At 41.1% G+C, this 15,653-nt stretch overlaps 1 protein-coding gene and 1 long non-coding RNA gene across 2 annotated transcripts; one reads left to right on the top strand and one right to left on the bottom strand.

Moving 5' to 3' along the window:
* The first annotated feature begins 2,055 nt into the window (after nt 1-2,055).
* LOC131890666 (uncharacterized) lies at nt 2,056-5,258 on the top strand. Its single transcript, XM_059240065.1, has 4 exons — nt 2,056-2,244; nt 2,353-2,660; nt 3,984-4,216; nt 4,956-5,258. The coding sequence occupies exons 2-4, from the start codon at nt 2,387-2,389 to the stop codon at nt 5,256-5,258; spliced, it is 810 nt and encodes a 269-aa protein (XP_059096048.1). The 5' UTR covers nt 2,056-2,244; nt 2,353-2,386.
* Nucleotides 5,259-8,967: 3,709 nt separating this feature from the next.
* LOC131890636 (uncharacterized) lies at nt 8,968-15,202 on the bottom strand. The gene is made up of 2 exons (XR_009374338.1): nt 14,699-15,202; nt 8,968-9,543 (listed from the first exon to the last, which is right to left on the bottom strand). It is a non-coding gene; the product is annotated as an uncharacterized LOC131890636 (long non-coding RNA).
* Nucleotides 15,203-15,653: the final 451 nt, after the last annotated feature.

Genomic DNA, 15,653 nt, shown 5'->3' with positions numbered 1-15,653 from the left:
CGTATGAATATTGCCATTGAATTTCCCATATGAATTTCCTCTTGTGGACAAATAAATGCTCTCTACGAAAAGGAAATATGAAATTAATATTTTCATTTTGCTTTGTGATTGTTTTTTAGTTCATTGAAAATGAGGTGTGTGAAAAAAGCGAAAGAATTTTATTTTGAAGATCCAGACTCTATGACTCCAGACTCTAACCCATGCTAATTTACAATAATTGGGGCCCAGATTGTTTTTTAAAGCACAAACTAGTTTTTTCTCAAGAATAAACTGTATTCTACAACTCAAAGAAAGATACATGAAAAGACAACATGAAACTAATTTTGCACAAGTTTGAAGCAATTACCAACGGTTTCACCATATTTCATCATTTCAAAATCTTTAAAATCAAATGCCTTCCAAGTTGTCTCCTAACCTTGGAACCCCAAATTAATACCCTAAACCATGCAGGTCTCTAGATCAAATTTGGTTCCTCTGGGTGTCTTATTTCAGTTATCTCTCAGGGTGAAGAGGCCTTGGCTAAAATGAAAATGTCTTATATTGGCTCTTTTGTGTGTAAAGTATTGAGATTCCAATTGCATTTTTTGCATTTTTCCTCAACCAGGTTTTAGAGTAATTTGTAGTGAATGTCAAAGTTTGCACCTTTCAGCCCTCCGAAAAATCTAGGCTGGCCAAAACAATGAAGAACTTGCTTCTCTTACGGGTTCCTTCAATGTTTCATTGTCCCCGCTACCCACACCCACCCTCACATGTAATTTTTTCATCAAAATCGAATGTTCCGAGAAAAAAAAATGGCTGCTGAATCTTCAAAAAAAAATTACAATTGATTCAAAATTTAAAAACAAATTCTCCTAGCCCTGGTAAAAATGGTGTTTTAGAAACAATGCCAGATCATCAAAGGAGACAAATTTTCCTGTATTAAGTAGTGACAACTATCCGAGAGCAAGAAGATTATTAGAAAATTAGGATCTTAATATATGAATACCGAAGGCTGATATGCGGCACACTTTAAAATTATTTTGGAATTCTCCAAGCATGGTTTGAGCTTGCGCTTTGTTAAAAAATGTGTAAACCTTTTTATCTTTAAATGTTTGAATGTTACTTTTTAACGTACTTTCCGAGTTACTCAATGCTGAGCTCAGCTGACTCTTCAGAACAAATTTCCTGTGTGTATTAAAATCTTAAGTTACTCACTTGGAAGTAAATGTGAGAGAGTTAAAATATTTCATCCCATGTAGTGAAATAAACACATAGTTGATTTCCTAGTGGAAGTGTTTTTTGCTTCTTTTCTGCACTTTTTTCATTACCGTAATCGTACTAAAATTTGAAGTACTATTCTTCGTCATTGTTTTTGAAACAGGGCTAACTCTGACACTCTGAAATGCCACCTTACCACCCTAAAAGGATTTACTGTCTTGTTTTATAAGCCAAAGTGACTAGATATTTTTTTCCAAAATCAGCTTACTTTCATCCAAACTTCATATTTAGCCAAAAAAATGAAAATTATTGTCATGTCTCAAATAACAAAGAAACCGAAAATCCATTTTCTAAAACAATCAGATCCTCTGTCTGCCTGGTAGAGATCAAGGTACTCATGTGACATATCCTGTTCCCTCCTCGCCGCTCCTTTTTCCACTTCTAAATTGAATCCCACCTAAATAAACCGCCCCCCTCTGCCACTCTCGTATTTGGTCATGTGGCTTCAGTCGCTCATTAACCTTTGACAAATGTCCTTCATTGTGTGAAGAGGGTCGCGTGGGGTTTAGGTGGCCATTTTGTTAATTATGATTTCATACCCTCCAACAACAGCAACAACAACGACGACAACCCCGACACTCGTAGCGCCTGACAACAACCTGGTGGGAGCTTTGAATGATTACCTACATCCACATCCTTTCAAGTATCTAAAGGTCACTTTACTCGAGTCTTTCTCTCAATCTCTCTTCTGTTCGTCTCTCTCTTTGGATTGGTTCTTTGGTCGGCTTCCTCCCCCTCCTTCGCCGTATTTGTTCTTCCTCGGTTTCCACTCACAACCATTGCTGAGAAGCACCGAGCCTTGCTTGTTGGCCTTTGCTTTGGATTCTCAAAAGAAGACAGTAGAACCGCAGCCTTTGACGAGAGAGCACTGGTTTCCAGACAAACGCTCGGCTAGGTAGAAAAAAAGCAACAGGCCTTTGCGTTGGTTTGTTGGGAAGGCTTTAGAGTGTCACTTCCACACTAATTCAGCAAGGACAATCGGAACAAGTGAGTAGTCTTACTAACGTATCATCTAAATGGATAGGAGAGGGCATCAAATTCGTTCCTAGAAGGACCTTTATTTGCTCAAGGTTCATTGGAGTCTTCTCATTTCAGATCAAAGGCCGCTTCCTTATTTCAAAGCGATAGTATGATGTTGGTTTCATTTTCATCCTTGCCTTCCTTTGAGCTGCTCAGTCTTTTGGCTGTAGTGGCCTTGTGTCCTTTCCAAATGTCTTCTTCTGTTGTGGCCTTTCCTTCGCACCTAATCAAACCCAACCCAAATGAAAGCGGGGTTGAAAACCCAAACCAACGACCAGATCACGAGGACCTCATGGCCAAGTCCACGGACATCCTGAAAAAGGCCATCCATGACAAGCAACAAGACGACTACTTGAAAAAGGTCAATCACATGGAGGTCGAAGGTAATTGTGGTCCTTTTTATATATTCTCAACTCTCCGACTAGCTATGGAAGTGCACGACTCAAAAGGTCATGAGGGAAGGACCTTCGGTAGAGAAGGCTTGTTCCAGTAATCGCTTGGCACTTGACGGATTTGGGGAATCACAGGAAGCTTCTGCACGACGACATTTTGTGAGATTTTTTGAGAGAGCATGTTTACAGTTGGAGAATCACAAATATTCCACAGAAAAAACGGGTTTCGTTTCAAAGCACTCAATAACACTCACTCACAAACGTTCCACGTCTTCAAAAAAGCTTCGTGTATCCTTTCCATTTGGACCAAGTGACCGTTGACATGGAACTTCCGGATTCAATTAAGTTGGCTTATGCATGTATCGAGCCGGGTTTACTTCAGGGCTTACATTAGGAGCCGATAAGCAATACTCGGGAGGTAAAACATGTTTCAAAATCTGGCGCACCTCGTCGTTGCATTTTTTTTTTTTAGCAAAACATTGCAAGCCAACTTTTCTTTCAAAATGATCTCATGTCTCGTTGAACAACGAAAAAAAGATTAGAGAAAGCCTCAACCATTTTCCTTGATTGCGTTTAGATCTTTTGTCATTGAAGACTGTAATTACAAGACTAATTTAAACTTAAAAGGTCCACCACCTGTTCGGTTAAATGTCAAGCCCACAGGGTGGATGGGAAGGGGCCTTTCATTTTCACAAAAGAAAAAAAACCGAGAGATCATGAATGGCCACCATGAAGGCGGGATCCATTCAAATTGGACCATAATCCAACCGAAGGTGATCCATCTCTCTGAAAAGGCCGGCCTTATTTAAGATTCTAGGAACTCGGTTAGGCCTTTCTGGGGACAGAAATCTCGCACCCCACTGTCCCATGAAGTTCCTAGAACTTGAGAAAGTTCCTGGAAATTCGTCGGCCATCCGAACCCTTTAATGGAACCCAAAAAGGGACCCATTATGTTGTTTGTGGACTTTATGAAGGGCTTTTAGCAAGAAAACAGGATGTTGAATATGTGCCTTAATGTTGTTGTTTTTTGGCACCGAGTTTGAAGGTTAACCTTATGGCTGTACCTTACAAAAAAAAGAGGTTTCGCCTCCACTGTATGAGGCTATTTGTTTGGCTTGTCCTTGACAAAGTTAATGCGGATGATGCATTTAGATTCGAGCTAATTATAGCCATTAGTTCATGTTCAGTGGTTGTACAACAAATTGGTTCGAACTGGTCTTGTGGAAGAATACGCGGGCGCCAACGAACGCTTTACTCATTTCCAAATTAAAGCCTCCCTCATGGAACAAGTATCCTCCTTTTTGGCCTTTTTAGAAGTCATCCGCAACCTGAATGCACTTTTGGCCGACAAAGACATGTTCGAAATGGAAGAGCCCGAGTCGATCCTGGACTTGGAGTCCCACGTCTTGGACCGAATCCAACAGTACGAGGACTTGCGCAGAATGGTCCAAGAGTTCTCTCCGGATCTTATCACGGAAGATTTGGGATCCGAAATCTACCGAAATGGACACGGGAATCTCAAACGTTCCGAGCGTGTGGACAAAGAGGTAATGAATCTCGGAATTTTATAATGGCAGACGATTTTGTAAGAGCGGCTTTGAAGCAAGATGCTTCATTCATTTAGATTGTAGGAGCTCTGTACATACTATGGAGACTATTTACGATTTCTATATCATCTGTGGAACGTTCGCTCAACCGAAAATAACGACGTGAACACTGATTATGGTCAATTTACGTCATTTGAATTGTACGAGGTCATGAAGTCAGAGCAGAATTACCTGGAATCCGTAGAAAGCTGCTCAGGTGGTTTTTGATCGTATTTATACCTATTAACCCAGAAGAGCTTACTTACCTGGTAGACGGCAGGTCTTATGGACCCAAGAAAAGTCTGTGAGGTTCTTGATAATGAGATATATGATGCTCTCTTTACTCGAGAACCCCGTCTATTTCCGACCCTCATAACAACATATTGTTATCATTCCACCGAAATATGCGTTCACATTTCACGATCAGATACTTTCAAAGAATGTAAGCAATGCGAAAAAGTGGTTGTATTCATTTTTGGACCCAACCAAGGCCTTTCTTTTCAAATGAAGTGTAAATGTAACGTATTGAAAGCAAAGGAGCGAAATGAGAAAAAAGCAGAATTAATCCCTTATCAGGTTTTCATTCATTCCGCTTTTGAATATCAATCATCTGAGAGTAGTCTGCAAGACAGTTTCATCTTAAGCACCTTTCAAAAGTTTTTTTTCCCTCACCTCTTCTATTTTCGACTCCATCTAATAGGATGACTGGTTGGCCGATCCTTACTACACTGAAGATTTCATCGAACCGGATCCGCATCGCTTGTTCCTCTCCAGTCGACGACGAATTGATCCACAAACCAACGAGGCATTAAAACCGGTCAAGGCCGTCGATTTTGAAGGCCAGCTCGAGCATCCCGATCATATCCGTGATCAGGGAGAGCAAGAAGTGATCCAGATGACCAAGAAGGACTTGGAATCCCTGATGATTTCATCGAACCGGATCCGCATCGCTTGTTCCTCTCCAGTCGACGACGAATTGATCCACAAACCAACGAGGCATTAAAACCGGTCAAGGCCGTCGATTTTGAAGGCCAGCTCGAGCATCCCGATCATATCCGTGATCAGGGAGAGCAAGAAGTGATCCAGATGACCAAGAAGGACTTGGAATCCCTGATCTACCAAGCCAACCCTGCCCTGACAGTCAAGCAACTGTCCCCTGAACCTGAGATCAGCTTTCGAAAATTCGAGTTTGATAAAGAGAACCGAAAAGAAGTCGACCCTAATGAAGATTCATCACTCGAGACTGAACAGGTGGGTTTTAAAGCGCTTTACTGATCCATTTTGTGGTTCTTTACTAGTGTGTTCCCTCTGGCTCGTCTTGTTCCAAAACCCATGCATAATGGAGAATGACTTAAAGCGAAAAGCGTGGATCCGGGTAGATAGGAAAAGGCCTAAACTTGTTTGGTGAATGTTTCCAGACCTTCGATGGAAAGTTGCGCCACGAAAAGACCCGTAACTACATTCACGGCATGAAGGAGGTGCCCATGGGTCGCCCCAATGATCACACTCCATCACCTTTGGACCTTCAAGTGGAGGAGGAAGAACTCAAACGACTAGCCAAGTCCATTCCTAAGAAACAGATCCTTCAGAAACGAAGAGTGAAACGAGCCTTCAAGCAATAAAGTCTGCCCAGAAACACACAAAGTGGTAAGTGTTTCATGACGAAACGAATCTGTTCATCCATCAATGGGAACAGATTGGACCGTTATGTGGTTGCCATTGGTAGAAGTATGCGGAACAATAAAGTTCTTACGTCTACAACAATGACATTGAAAGTTTTGGACACCTTTCGAGAACGAAAACGGTACCTATATATCCAGTCAAGTTGGACGTCTTCATTGTCTTCATCAAGTTCGTTTGTTCGGGTGAAGTTTGTCGAGAGAACGAGAGGAGGAAAAAAAGAATGGGCACGAAATTGGTAGGGGAAACAATGGAGACTTTCTTATTAAACAATGGTCTTCTTATTGTCTCTTTGATTCAGGAACTACCCGATTGAAGACCAGACGTCTCCAGATTGCAGTGTATGCATGTTTTGAACCTCGTGCATTCATGAAAGGCCATTTAAAATAGTGGTAGTAGTAGTAGTATACAACGGAAGAGCATTGTAAACTTGACGGATGGAAGTCGATGGATCTCCTCAGATCTGGTCGGTGCTGTAAATAACAAAAAGTTTCGAGAGAAACTTCTGGCCCACTTTAGGCCATTCATTCATGACCAGCAAGGAGAGAACACCGATATACATATATTGAGCTGAACTGACCTGAGGGCATTGTTTTTTTATGCTGATTCACACAATACGTCACGTGGCCCTTAAAGGGAGAGAAAGAACAACCTCAAAAATGAAATGAATAGCCTCATTGTGAAAAAACATGTAAAGAAAATGACTGAACGTACATCTAATGGGACTGAATGTGCCATTAAAAGATGCATTAATAAGCACCGTATGAGTTCTCGAGTTACGGTCTGCCGATTTTATAATCTAGTAAAAGACTGGAGGCATGAAGCCCTCTGTCCGGTTTAGTGATTTTGAGAATTGACGTCAGAGGGCCGGATTGTTGGACTCAATAAATCGACCAAGTTATCTTGATCCTGCGTGGCAAGAAACCCTCACTCCTTCTATAATTAGGCTCCGAGATGGCCACCCTGCGGTTCAGGGTCTGGCCCAGTTCCCAAATAGTTAAGGCAGCCTTCTCGTCTCGAGGTTTCAAAGGCCTTTGGTTTGATCAAGACTGTCGTTTTAAGTAGAACACGGATGTTTGAAGATCCAAAAATCCCTTGATTTATGGAATGCCATCCAATCCCATTTCTTTTATCCAATCATCTTAAGAAAATTGTGGGCTCAGACAGGTAGCGTGATCTCAGGCCTCAAATGTAGAGAGGATTGACATCTTAGGATCCCAAAGCCCACTCTCAGTAAGGTCTAGGTGAGGATCAATCTTCGCTAAGGGTCGACGACGTCATCGGAATACTATTTTTGGTATTTTTGGCAGATCTGGACTCTAAATTTAGCCTCTTTCTGCAACGGACGGGTGCCAACACTTCATTCATTCTTTTTGCCACGTCCTCCTTGGTTTGGTTTTGCCCCACTCTCAAGCTGGATTGTTGGCATTGACGGCGGGCGCACCGAAGGCCGCCCAAAGGCTGCCAGAAGGCCACGAAAGAGAGCAACAGCTCTGGCCTAGATTGTGCAGCAAAACCAGGTTCAAGGTTGAGTCAATTTTTGGAAGCCTACTTCGGGTTGATTTAGACTCCAGTTAAACCCTGTCCACGGATATAGCATTCAAATACTCGGGTGTGGAATGATAAAAGTAGAGCAAGATAATAGAAGACCATAAATCTTGGTGCGCAGGTTTTGCCAGTGCGAACGGAAGACGTGGAAAGGAAGACTATAAGTGAGTTACTCACGTAACAATGAATGTTCCATTCCGCCGATCGACGCACGCCCTGGGCGCTTTATTTTAATCTGAGCGGAGGAAGGAAATGGGTTGGTTACCCTTTCCATTTCAATGACTCATGTTAAATGGAGAAGCGATCTTTTTGCTAGGAACACGGTAAAGGTTCCATTTTGCCTTGTCAGTCTGCAAGAAATGATTCCCCACAATGCAGGAGAGCCAGGTTGTTCACGGCCTTCAAATGGGAAAAGCGAGTGAGGTCACAAACCGGAATAGATGACGTCAACTAATTCGATACCACCGGAAAAACGATTTACGAAGCTGCTGTTTATACTATTGTCAGCTTCTGCCCAAAAAAAAGGTTTGATTGCCGCCCTTTCAAATCGAATGATAATCTAAATTTAGCTATTCCCAGAGACGAATTAGAAACGGTGACAAGGCCTTACTTTCAAACCAGGTTGAAATTAGCAATTCAAATTCAGCGCTCAACGAGGAACCGCAATTGTGCATGTCACAGAGTTAACATATAAATCACTCTCATTGCGAGAATCGTCCAGATCTCGTTCGTAGAATTAAGAAAGAAATTGGAGTTCCAGAAGCGCTTATCATGTCCTGTTTTCATTATTTCCAGGTCTTCGGGTGCATAATTAAAAAGAAACTGAAGAGTTAGCGAATGATCACCAAGAGCAAAGTCATCTTCAACTGATGTAATGTCCGAATCAGGCCAGGATTGAAATCCAACTCGAATCCGTTTGCAACCACACACTAATGAACCTACACCGAACCTGAGGATGAGCGATTGACCTCAGGGTTGCCCACTTAATTGTCAAGATGAAGCCAAAGCGAGACTATCAGATGTCAAGTACTAATTGCTACGACGGATTCAGTATATACAGACATATATATTATATATTTTACAACACTTTCTGCTTTGAAGTACCAAGTACCTTACTTTTTCTTTCCATGCGAAGAAATATTTTCTTTAATTCTATCCATAGTTCATTTGATTGTGTTCCCCAACATTCGGATTGGTGGGAAGAAGCAAAATAATGTTGTTACTGTACCGTAATCAGTTTTGGATCTCTAAACCCTTCATACCAAATATATAGTAGATGTGTTTCTTGTGTCAGCAGCACCTCATCAGTTTTGTGGATATAAATAACTTGAATGTTTGGAATATGACTGGACCTTTGTCCTCCCACTTTTGTCACTCTCCAACTATTTATTAAAGGCATTTTCGTTTGGTCTACCACTGCCTTCTATATGGCTCACTCACAACTCACTTCTACTCGCATTAAAAACGCATAATTTACCAAATAATTGTGAGAAGAGAACGACGTCCAAGGTGATATTGGCATCGTCAATCAATGAAGCGTGTGTGTTATAGAGGGAATCGGTTTGGGGAGTCGGGGCAAGTTGGCCACGTGGCTCTTCTTTTTATTGGACACGCCCTCAGGTTTGGGTCTTGGCTGAGGTTGGGGTGACTTTGGACGGGATTGAAAGTTTGGTATCTTTGGAGTTTTTGGAGTGGTCGGTTGGGAACGCATCCTGCTAGAGTCATTCGGAGAGGTTGCGCTCTGATCAGGATCAGCTTGATCACGTATGGGTTGTTTGGGTTCTTCTGGGTGACCATCTTCAACTATGGTGGGGTTGTTCAATTCGTTGAACCTTCGTTTCTTCCATCGTCGATAGGCAACTAGCATCAAGAATATCAATCCACAGCCAAACACGCCTCCCCAAAAGCCAACCACGCCTCCTAGGATAGCCACCACCTGTTGGTCAGTAATGAAATCCCAGAAGGGTGCCAGCAGAGGGTGCACTTGAAAGCTAGTCCCATTTGTTGGCCCAATAGCGGTTCCATTTGGGTTCATCGTTCATTGGGTCTTCATTGATAGTCTGGAACAAGAGGAATCTTGGAATTTTTAATTTTGATGGTGCAATTCGGTATTCAAATTTTGCAAGGACATGACAATAGGGGATGTCAAGTAAAGGAAGTTCAAGGAAAAATGTGGTCCGGCACCCTGATTTTGGGCATTTTGGGGAGGGAGAACTGAGACAAACATCACAGTCAACTCGCACCATTCGCCCATTGAATTTTCAATAATTGAGTGATTTTGAGCGAGTTGTGTTACAAAACCCTCCTAAATGAGCATATTTGGTGTTAATCAGTGAACGCACTCTCAAATTGGCTCAATACAACAATGCTAATTGCCTAGACAAGCTTGTAAAATGGAAATAATGTCAAAATCCAATGCATGCACAGCTGGGCATGTTGTCTTTGATTTTACTCCATGGAATGACGTCAGTTGTCCATCAACGCGTTTACTTGACTAGCCCTATATCTTGTCCTGTGAGTTTGTAATCTATGAGTAGACACTTTAAAGAAGAAAACCACGGACGCATATATGGCTAACTAAGTAAAGCCTTACAAAACAATGATTTTGGTCCTAGAAAGAGGAGGGTAGACTGCCACAGAAATTTCGGAGATAAATTCTTTGACATGCCACATGGTCACACGCATTTGAACACTCCACTCGTAGAAAATGGAGGGAAAGTCTCGTCCATGAAGGATTTAGGTGGTGTTCTCCAACATAATGGAAAGTTGGATGAGCATATCCAATTGAAGGTGGGTAAAGCTTTTCAAATGTGTGGTTGGATATATCGTACGTTTAAGTCCAGAGATAACATCACGATGCTAACTCTGTTCAAGTCGATTGTTCGACTAAAAGCGAGTCCACATCATTGTACAGAAAGAAAAGAAAAGTGAAGTCGTTAGACTGGTTTTATATTGCAAGTTATTGATGGTTACGACATTTATACCATCAAATTACTGAAAAACGTGGTTTCCAAATAGCCCAATCAAGAACAGGAAAACATACCCAAAACGCCTTATAGCAATCAACTTTCTGTTGGGCAGTTGTCAACAAATCTGCCTGCCTTGTTTGCCAAGCAGACCCTTGGCAATAGATTTAGGCCGGTGTTAGGTAACATGAAATGTTCACTTGTCATCATATTTGCGGTCGCTCCAGAAATATATTGAAGGCTGTGTGAAAAAAAGTGTGATTGTCCAACTTGCCCGCTTCTCGCAGAAATTCACTCCTGATCTTGAAATTTTCAAAATGTGTCCGCCCGAGCAGTTAGCCAGCCAGCACTCTTCTTACAAGCTAAATATTCGCATAGCAGAATTTCAAAGGTGCGTCTTTGTGTCTAACTTTTGCTTTAAAGTAATATAGAGTGAAATGGTGTTCTGGGTACCCAGGCGGTCCTCCCGACTGATTTCCTACAAGCTACCAAACTTCGACCTAAAACCAGGCGCGGTTGGGTCGATGGCTTTACATAATGAACTTCTCCCAATCAGAGACATCAATTGCATAGAACGTAATGATTTTTTACTTGGCTTTTGCTGGTGACTATGTAGAGGAAAGGAGATATCAGAAATGGGTTATTAGGAGAGTACGTTAAATGAAGTTGCAAACTATGGGAGGACAGAAACGGGTTTAGATACAGTAGGAGTGGAAGAAAAAAGGCACAATATATTATATGTTCACATGTAGGCGTTTCCCACGTGGTGATCTGGCGTGACCATTTGAGACGGATTGTTCGGTCACTCAGCTTACTGCGCGGAAAATATAGAAATATTAATAGAGCCGTTCATAAATCTAAGATGTATCCCTTTAGAGGTCAAAATGAGCAAATAAATATCTTTGTCGTTGTAAAATCTAGAAAAAGAGCCCGCCAGCTAGCGTTTTGGACAAAGAAACAGAACGTTTTGGGAATCACTATTCAAATCACAACAGGTAAATTTCAAGTCGGCGAGAGATGGAAAATTTGGGAATTCCAACTTTTTTTTAGCTTCCGAAATGGCTTAGAATGTAGCCATGAACAAACAGAGGAGATAACTCAAAACTCACAACGGACAAGAAAATTTTGAATGAATCGCTCATTGTATCTAAACTGAACTTTAGACTACGAGTTTGAGGAAGCCTTCGTTGTTTGATCCGTTTCTCAAGAATGGTTACGGCTAGAAAAAAATGAATAAGCCACTGAAGTTTTGAAATGGCTTCATCATAAGCTTTCTACATGGGATTTTCGGTATCTAAATTAGATTACTTGGTGTGTAAACGTGCTTTCCAGAAATTACTAGATCATTAATGGCACAGTTGGTGAGTATCACAGCAAGGGGGCAATTTGAAATTTAAAATTAAAAAAAAAAAACATTTTCATTTGTCTGATGGATTCATAAATGGTTATATTGCTGTATGTATTGTTTCCAAATGCTTCTATTAGAAGTATCTTAACACTATTGAAAATGGAAGAAAAAAAAACTCCACATATATTGAGTTTGATTGACTGGACCATTGGTAGATCTAATATATAAGGACGAACAATTAAAAAACAAAGAGGATGTAAAGTTTCATTTACAGTCCCTGAGCGGTTAGAAAAGCCAGTGAAAAGCCAAACGAAAAAATAAGTGTAAGTTTGATGATATATGCGAATTTCCAAGTGATTTCTTTTAGAATATATTCCAGAGAAACCCCATTTAAATGCTAAATTTAATTTCGGATGGTACTAACAAAGGACCTTTCTAAAAGCTTTTGGAAATTTGGCCACTTGCAAAGCGGGCGTTGAATTGCAAATTGTTTATTGACGACAGTATCAATACGCCTCTGCAACAAGTACTGAATAACTTTGTTGGTGGAGGAGGAGTCAGTTCCAATCAAGTCTTTGAATTTCATTCTGATGGTAATCGTTCAGATTGTCTTTGAGCCAGCTAGAACAAGATATCCAAACAAATAAGATTTTAGAAAGCATAGTTGTGTTGAAAGCGAGGATTTGTAGTGCTTCTCTTAGCCCTGCAAATGAAAACATGTTGGCATAAGAATATGAGAATTCATTCAAATTTGTGCTTTCCCCAAGTGATGCATTATTCTGAGGAAAAGACAAGGTTACTTTATTTCATGTTATATCATGTTCTATATGCTTGATCTTGTCTTGCAGGATTCATCAGCTCTGCTGCCATTCTTTTTCTTTTCAATAATTTACAACAATAGCGGGAAAACGTCCATTAAAACTTATCCTTCATATGCACGAAAGTGCAGTTATCTACTTTTAATGTGCAACTAAGGTGAGAGGTTGCAGAAAGTCAACTGATGCATAACACCCCCCCTATGCAGGTAAATGACCTTTGATGGCAACGATCATAATTTGTTATCGTATTTAGAGGGACCTGTTAAAGGTATCCTTGTCTTATTCAAAGATTGTGCAAACTTGTTTTACTCTGCATTTGCTTTTTTCAGGTAACTTGCTGATCTAAAAACAAATAGCGATCAAACAGCACAGCATGGCATGCATTCACATCAGTTGTCAGGATCTCTAGATTTGAAGATAGTTAATTTGGAACTCTAGTTATTAGTATTTTAACGTTATGTGTTATGACGTTATGATTCAGGCATGGAGATTTATGTTTTGAAAGGAGTGGTACATTGCAATTCGTGTTGAAGAAAATTCAATTGTTGCAAATCTGAGTTCCAATTTCATTCAGAATATGGCATTCTTTACCATTCTTCTCATTAAAATGCTGGATTAGTACATGAAGCCAATATTTACTCAATGTTATCATGCCTCTCGTTCTTCAAGGCTTCTATTTAGTAACATACAGTGTTATTCCTTATCTGGTGAATGGATTAGGATTAACATGATTCTTGCCTGTAAGTAAGTAGAGTGAAAGATTCCAGCCGAGAATCTGCCTTTTATAATTTCTTCACTGCAACTATCCTTGCATCAAGAGTGAAAAGAGCAATGCTTTTAAGATAGGCCCTAATGTCATATTTCGCCTTCACATGCTAAATCAATGTATTCCTGTTACCTCTGGCCACCCTGTAAAACACGTTTTCCTTGTTCTTATCATAATCAAAATTCTAGCCATACATTTTGCTCCAATCATGGGTTGATTTATTTATGCACCACTTGAATTTGTTGACATTATCGTGAAGTGCAAGAAGTCGACATTTTGTCAAATATAGATAAATAATTGTATCGCTGATGCCATTTTTACCTTAAGTTCCAGACAATTGATGTTCATGATCTCAGTTTTAGAGTACATATGACGGGAAAAAATACTTCTGTTGCCCTTCATTCTGTCAACCTAATGAATGTGTTTTCGGGGTGTTATGAGGAAAGGCGTCCCACGAATTGCCACAATCCTCAATTAAGCAACCGTTTTTGCTCCCAAGCCTTTCATTGGACACAATAACTTTTTACCAGGAGTGTTATCGCTTCTTTCTAAGATGCATTCATGCATGGTGGTTCCAATCTTGGCCGCCAGATATGTGCCCAAGTCTGAGGCAAGCGCCCTTGTGTCAAAAGTTGGCCGTCTTTTGGAACTGCAACAAGTCAGATGAGACAGCGATTTACAGCTTTACTGTCACTATAATGACAATGTCACGGATGGACTGCGAGTCAAAGGAACTGTTTTGGCTTCACACGATAGAGGGAACAACAGACCTTATTTCTAAAAGCCATAGCGTGGTCACAAGCATTTTCGGAACCAACGAGAACTGAAAGCTTGTATACGAAGTACAAAAGACAGTTCCAATCGTACAAATGTATGTGGGGAATTCTGCACACCGAACCTATGAACCTTCAACTACGTTCCACACAATATATACACGTACATAAATTTACATCAAGAGAGAAAAGTGCCGCCATTTCTGCATCTTCTGTCGTGATTTCTGTCCCAAAGCTGTCCATAACTTGGTTTGGAACAGGCACGTTCCAAATTCAGGGTAGCGGGGGAACAATTGATTTTATGTACCTTTAGTCTTGTATCCACCACACGACTTAATTTGAAAATTGATCGCTAGAGGGGAAAATCGACATAAAAGGAGTCTTTCTTTCTTTCAATTATTTTTGGCCTACTTCAAAACCATTCATCATGCTCTCTAACGTACAAGTGGGCCCGGGTAAGGTCCTTCCATATCTTCACCACAACAACCAGTTGGTTCATCACATTGCTTCCATTCCGGGCAAACAATGTGAATTGATCTCTTACCTGATGATCCAATCCCGTTTTCAATGGCGTTGGAAATTGACCTCCTGGAACGTTATTATTGACGATGCACACACATCCAACCACGTTTCGGAACTAACCAGGCGAACCGGAAAGATTCCAGCCCTCACCAGATATCAACAAGCTTTGGAAGTTGGAGATAAGCCTTGGAACAGATACCACCACAACCACATCCACACAGGGACAATTATTCGTCCTTGTCGTTTGATTGGAGAGGAGGAAGTGTGGTTGTGGTGGTGGTGGTGGTGGAGGTGGAGGAGGTAGTACTACCACGAGTACAAATCGAAACTACAGTACTGCACTACTCGAGCGAGACTTCTTACAAGCTGTGCTCTGTTCTTCTACTATTGGATTGGATTGGCCAGGTACCAAGGCCAGAAGGGACACATCCGACCGTGGTCGCGATGAGGAAAAAAAAGCCTTCGAGTCGTGGCCATGATAAAAGACAAAGATAGTCATACCGTAGTCGGAATAAGAAGACGAGAGAACTCGGACCGCCGACCACTTTCGCCGTCCTTCCGGTGGATTGGATACAATTTCTCTGGCAAGCCATTGGCGATCACAGCCTTCGGGAACGACTCGAAGAATCCACGTGGAACCAAGGCCAAAGGATTGCATGGCAGAATCTTGTTGCGTCCTCAACAGCAGAAAAGCGGATAAATGGATTAGGCTGGTCCGTGGATGGAAGGATTCAATAATGAACCAAATGCTTTGAAGACCCATGCATCGATTATTTTTTTCCTTCCTCGAAACGTGCCTTTCAGATCAGTGATCCGGAACGAAAAGAATAACCGAGAGCCCGAATTTTGACGCTTCAATAACTTTAAATTTGCAACACATTCTGAATTGGTCCATGTAAAAAAGCGACCTGCTTTCATGTGTCATGACATTTCGATGATGGATGGAGGATTACCGGCGCCAAGGTTTCGAGAGTGCC

This window comes from Tigriopus californicus, chromosome 11, assembly GCF_007210705.1.
Source record: "Tigriopus californicus strain San Diego chromosome 11, Tcal_SD_v2.1, whole genome shotgun sequence".
Taxonomy (NCBI): domain Eukaryota; kingdom Metazoa; phylum Arthropoda; class Copepoda; order Harpacticoida; family Harpacticidae; genus Tigriopus; species Tigriopus californicus.
Note: the sequence above shows the minus strand (reverse complement) of the source record. Positions and strands in the feature narration are given on the sequence as shown.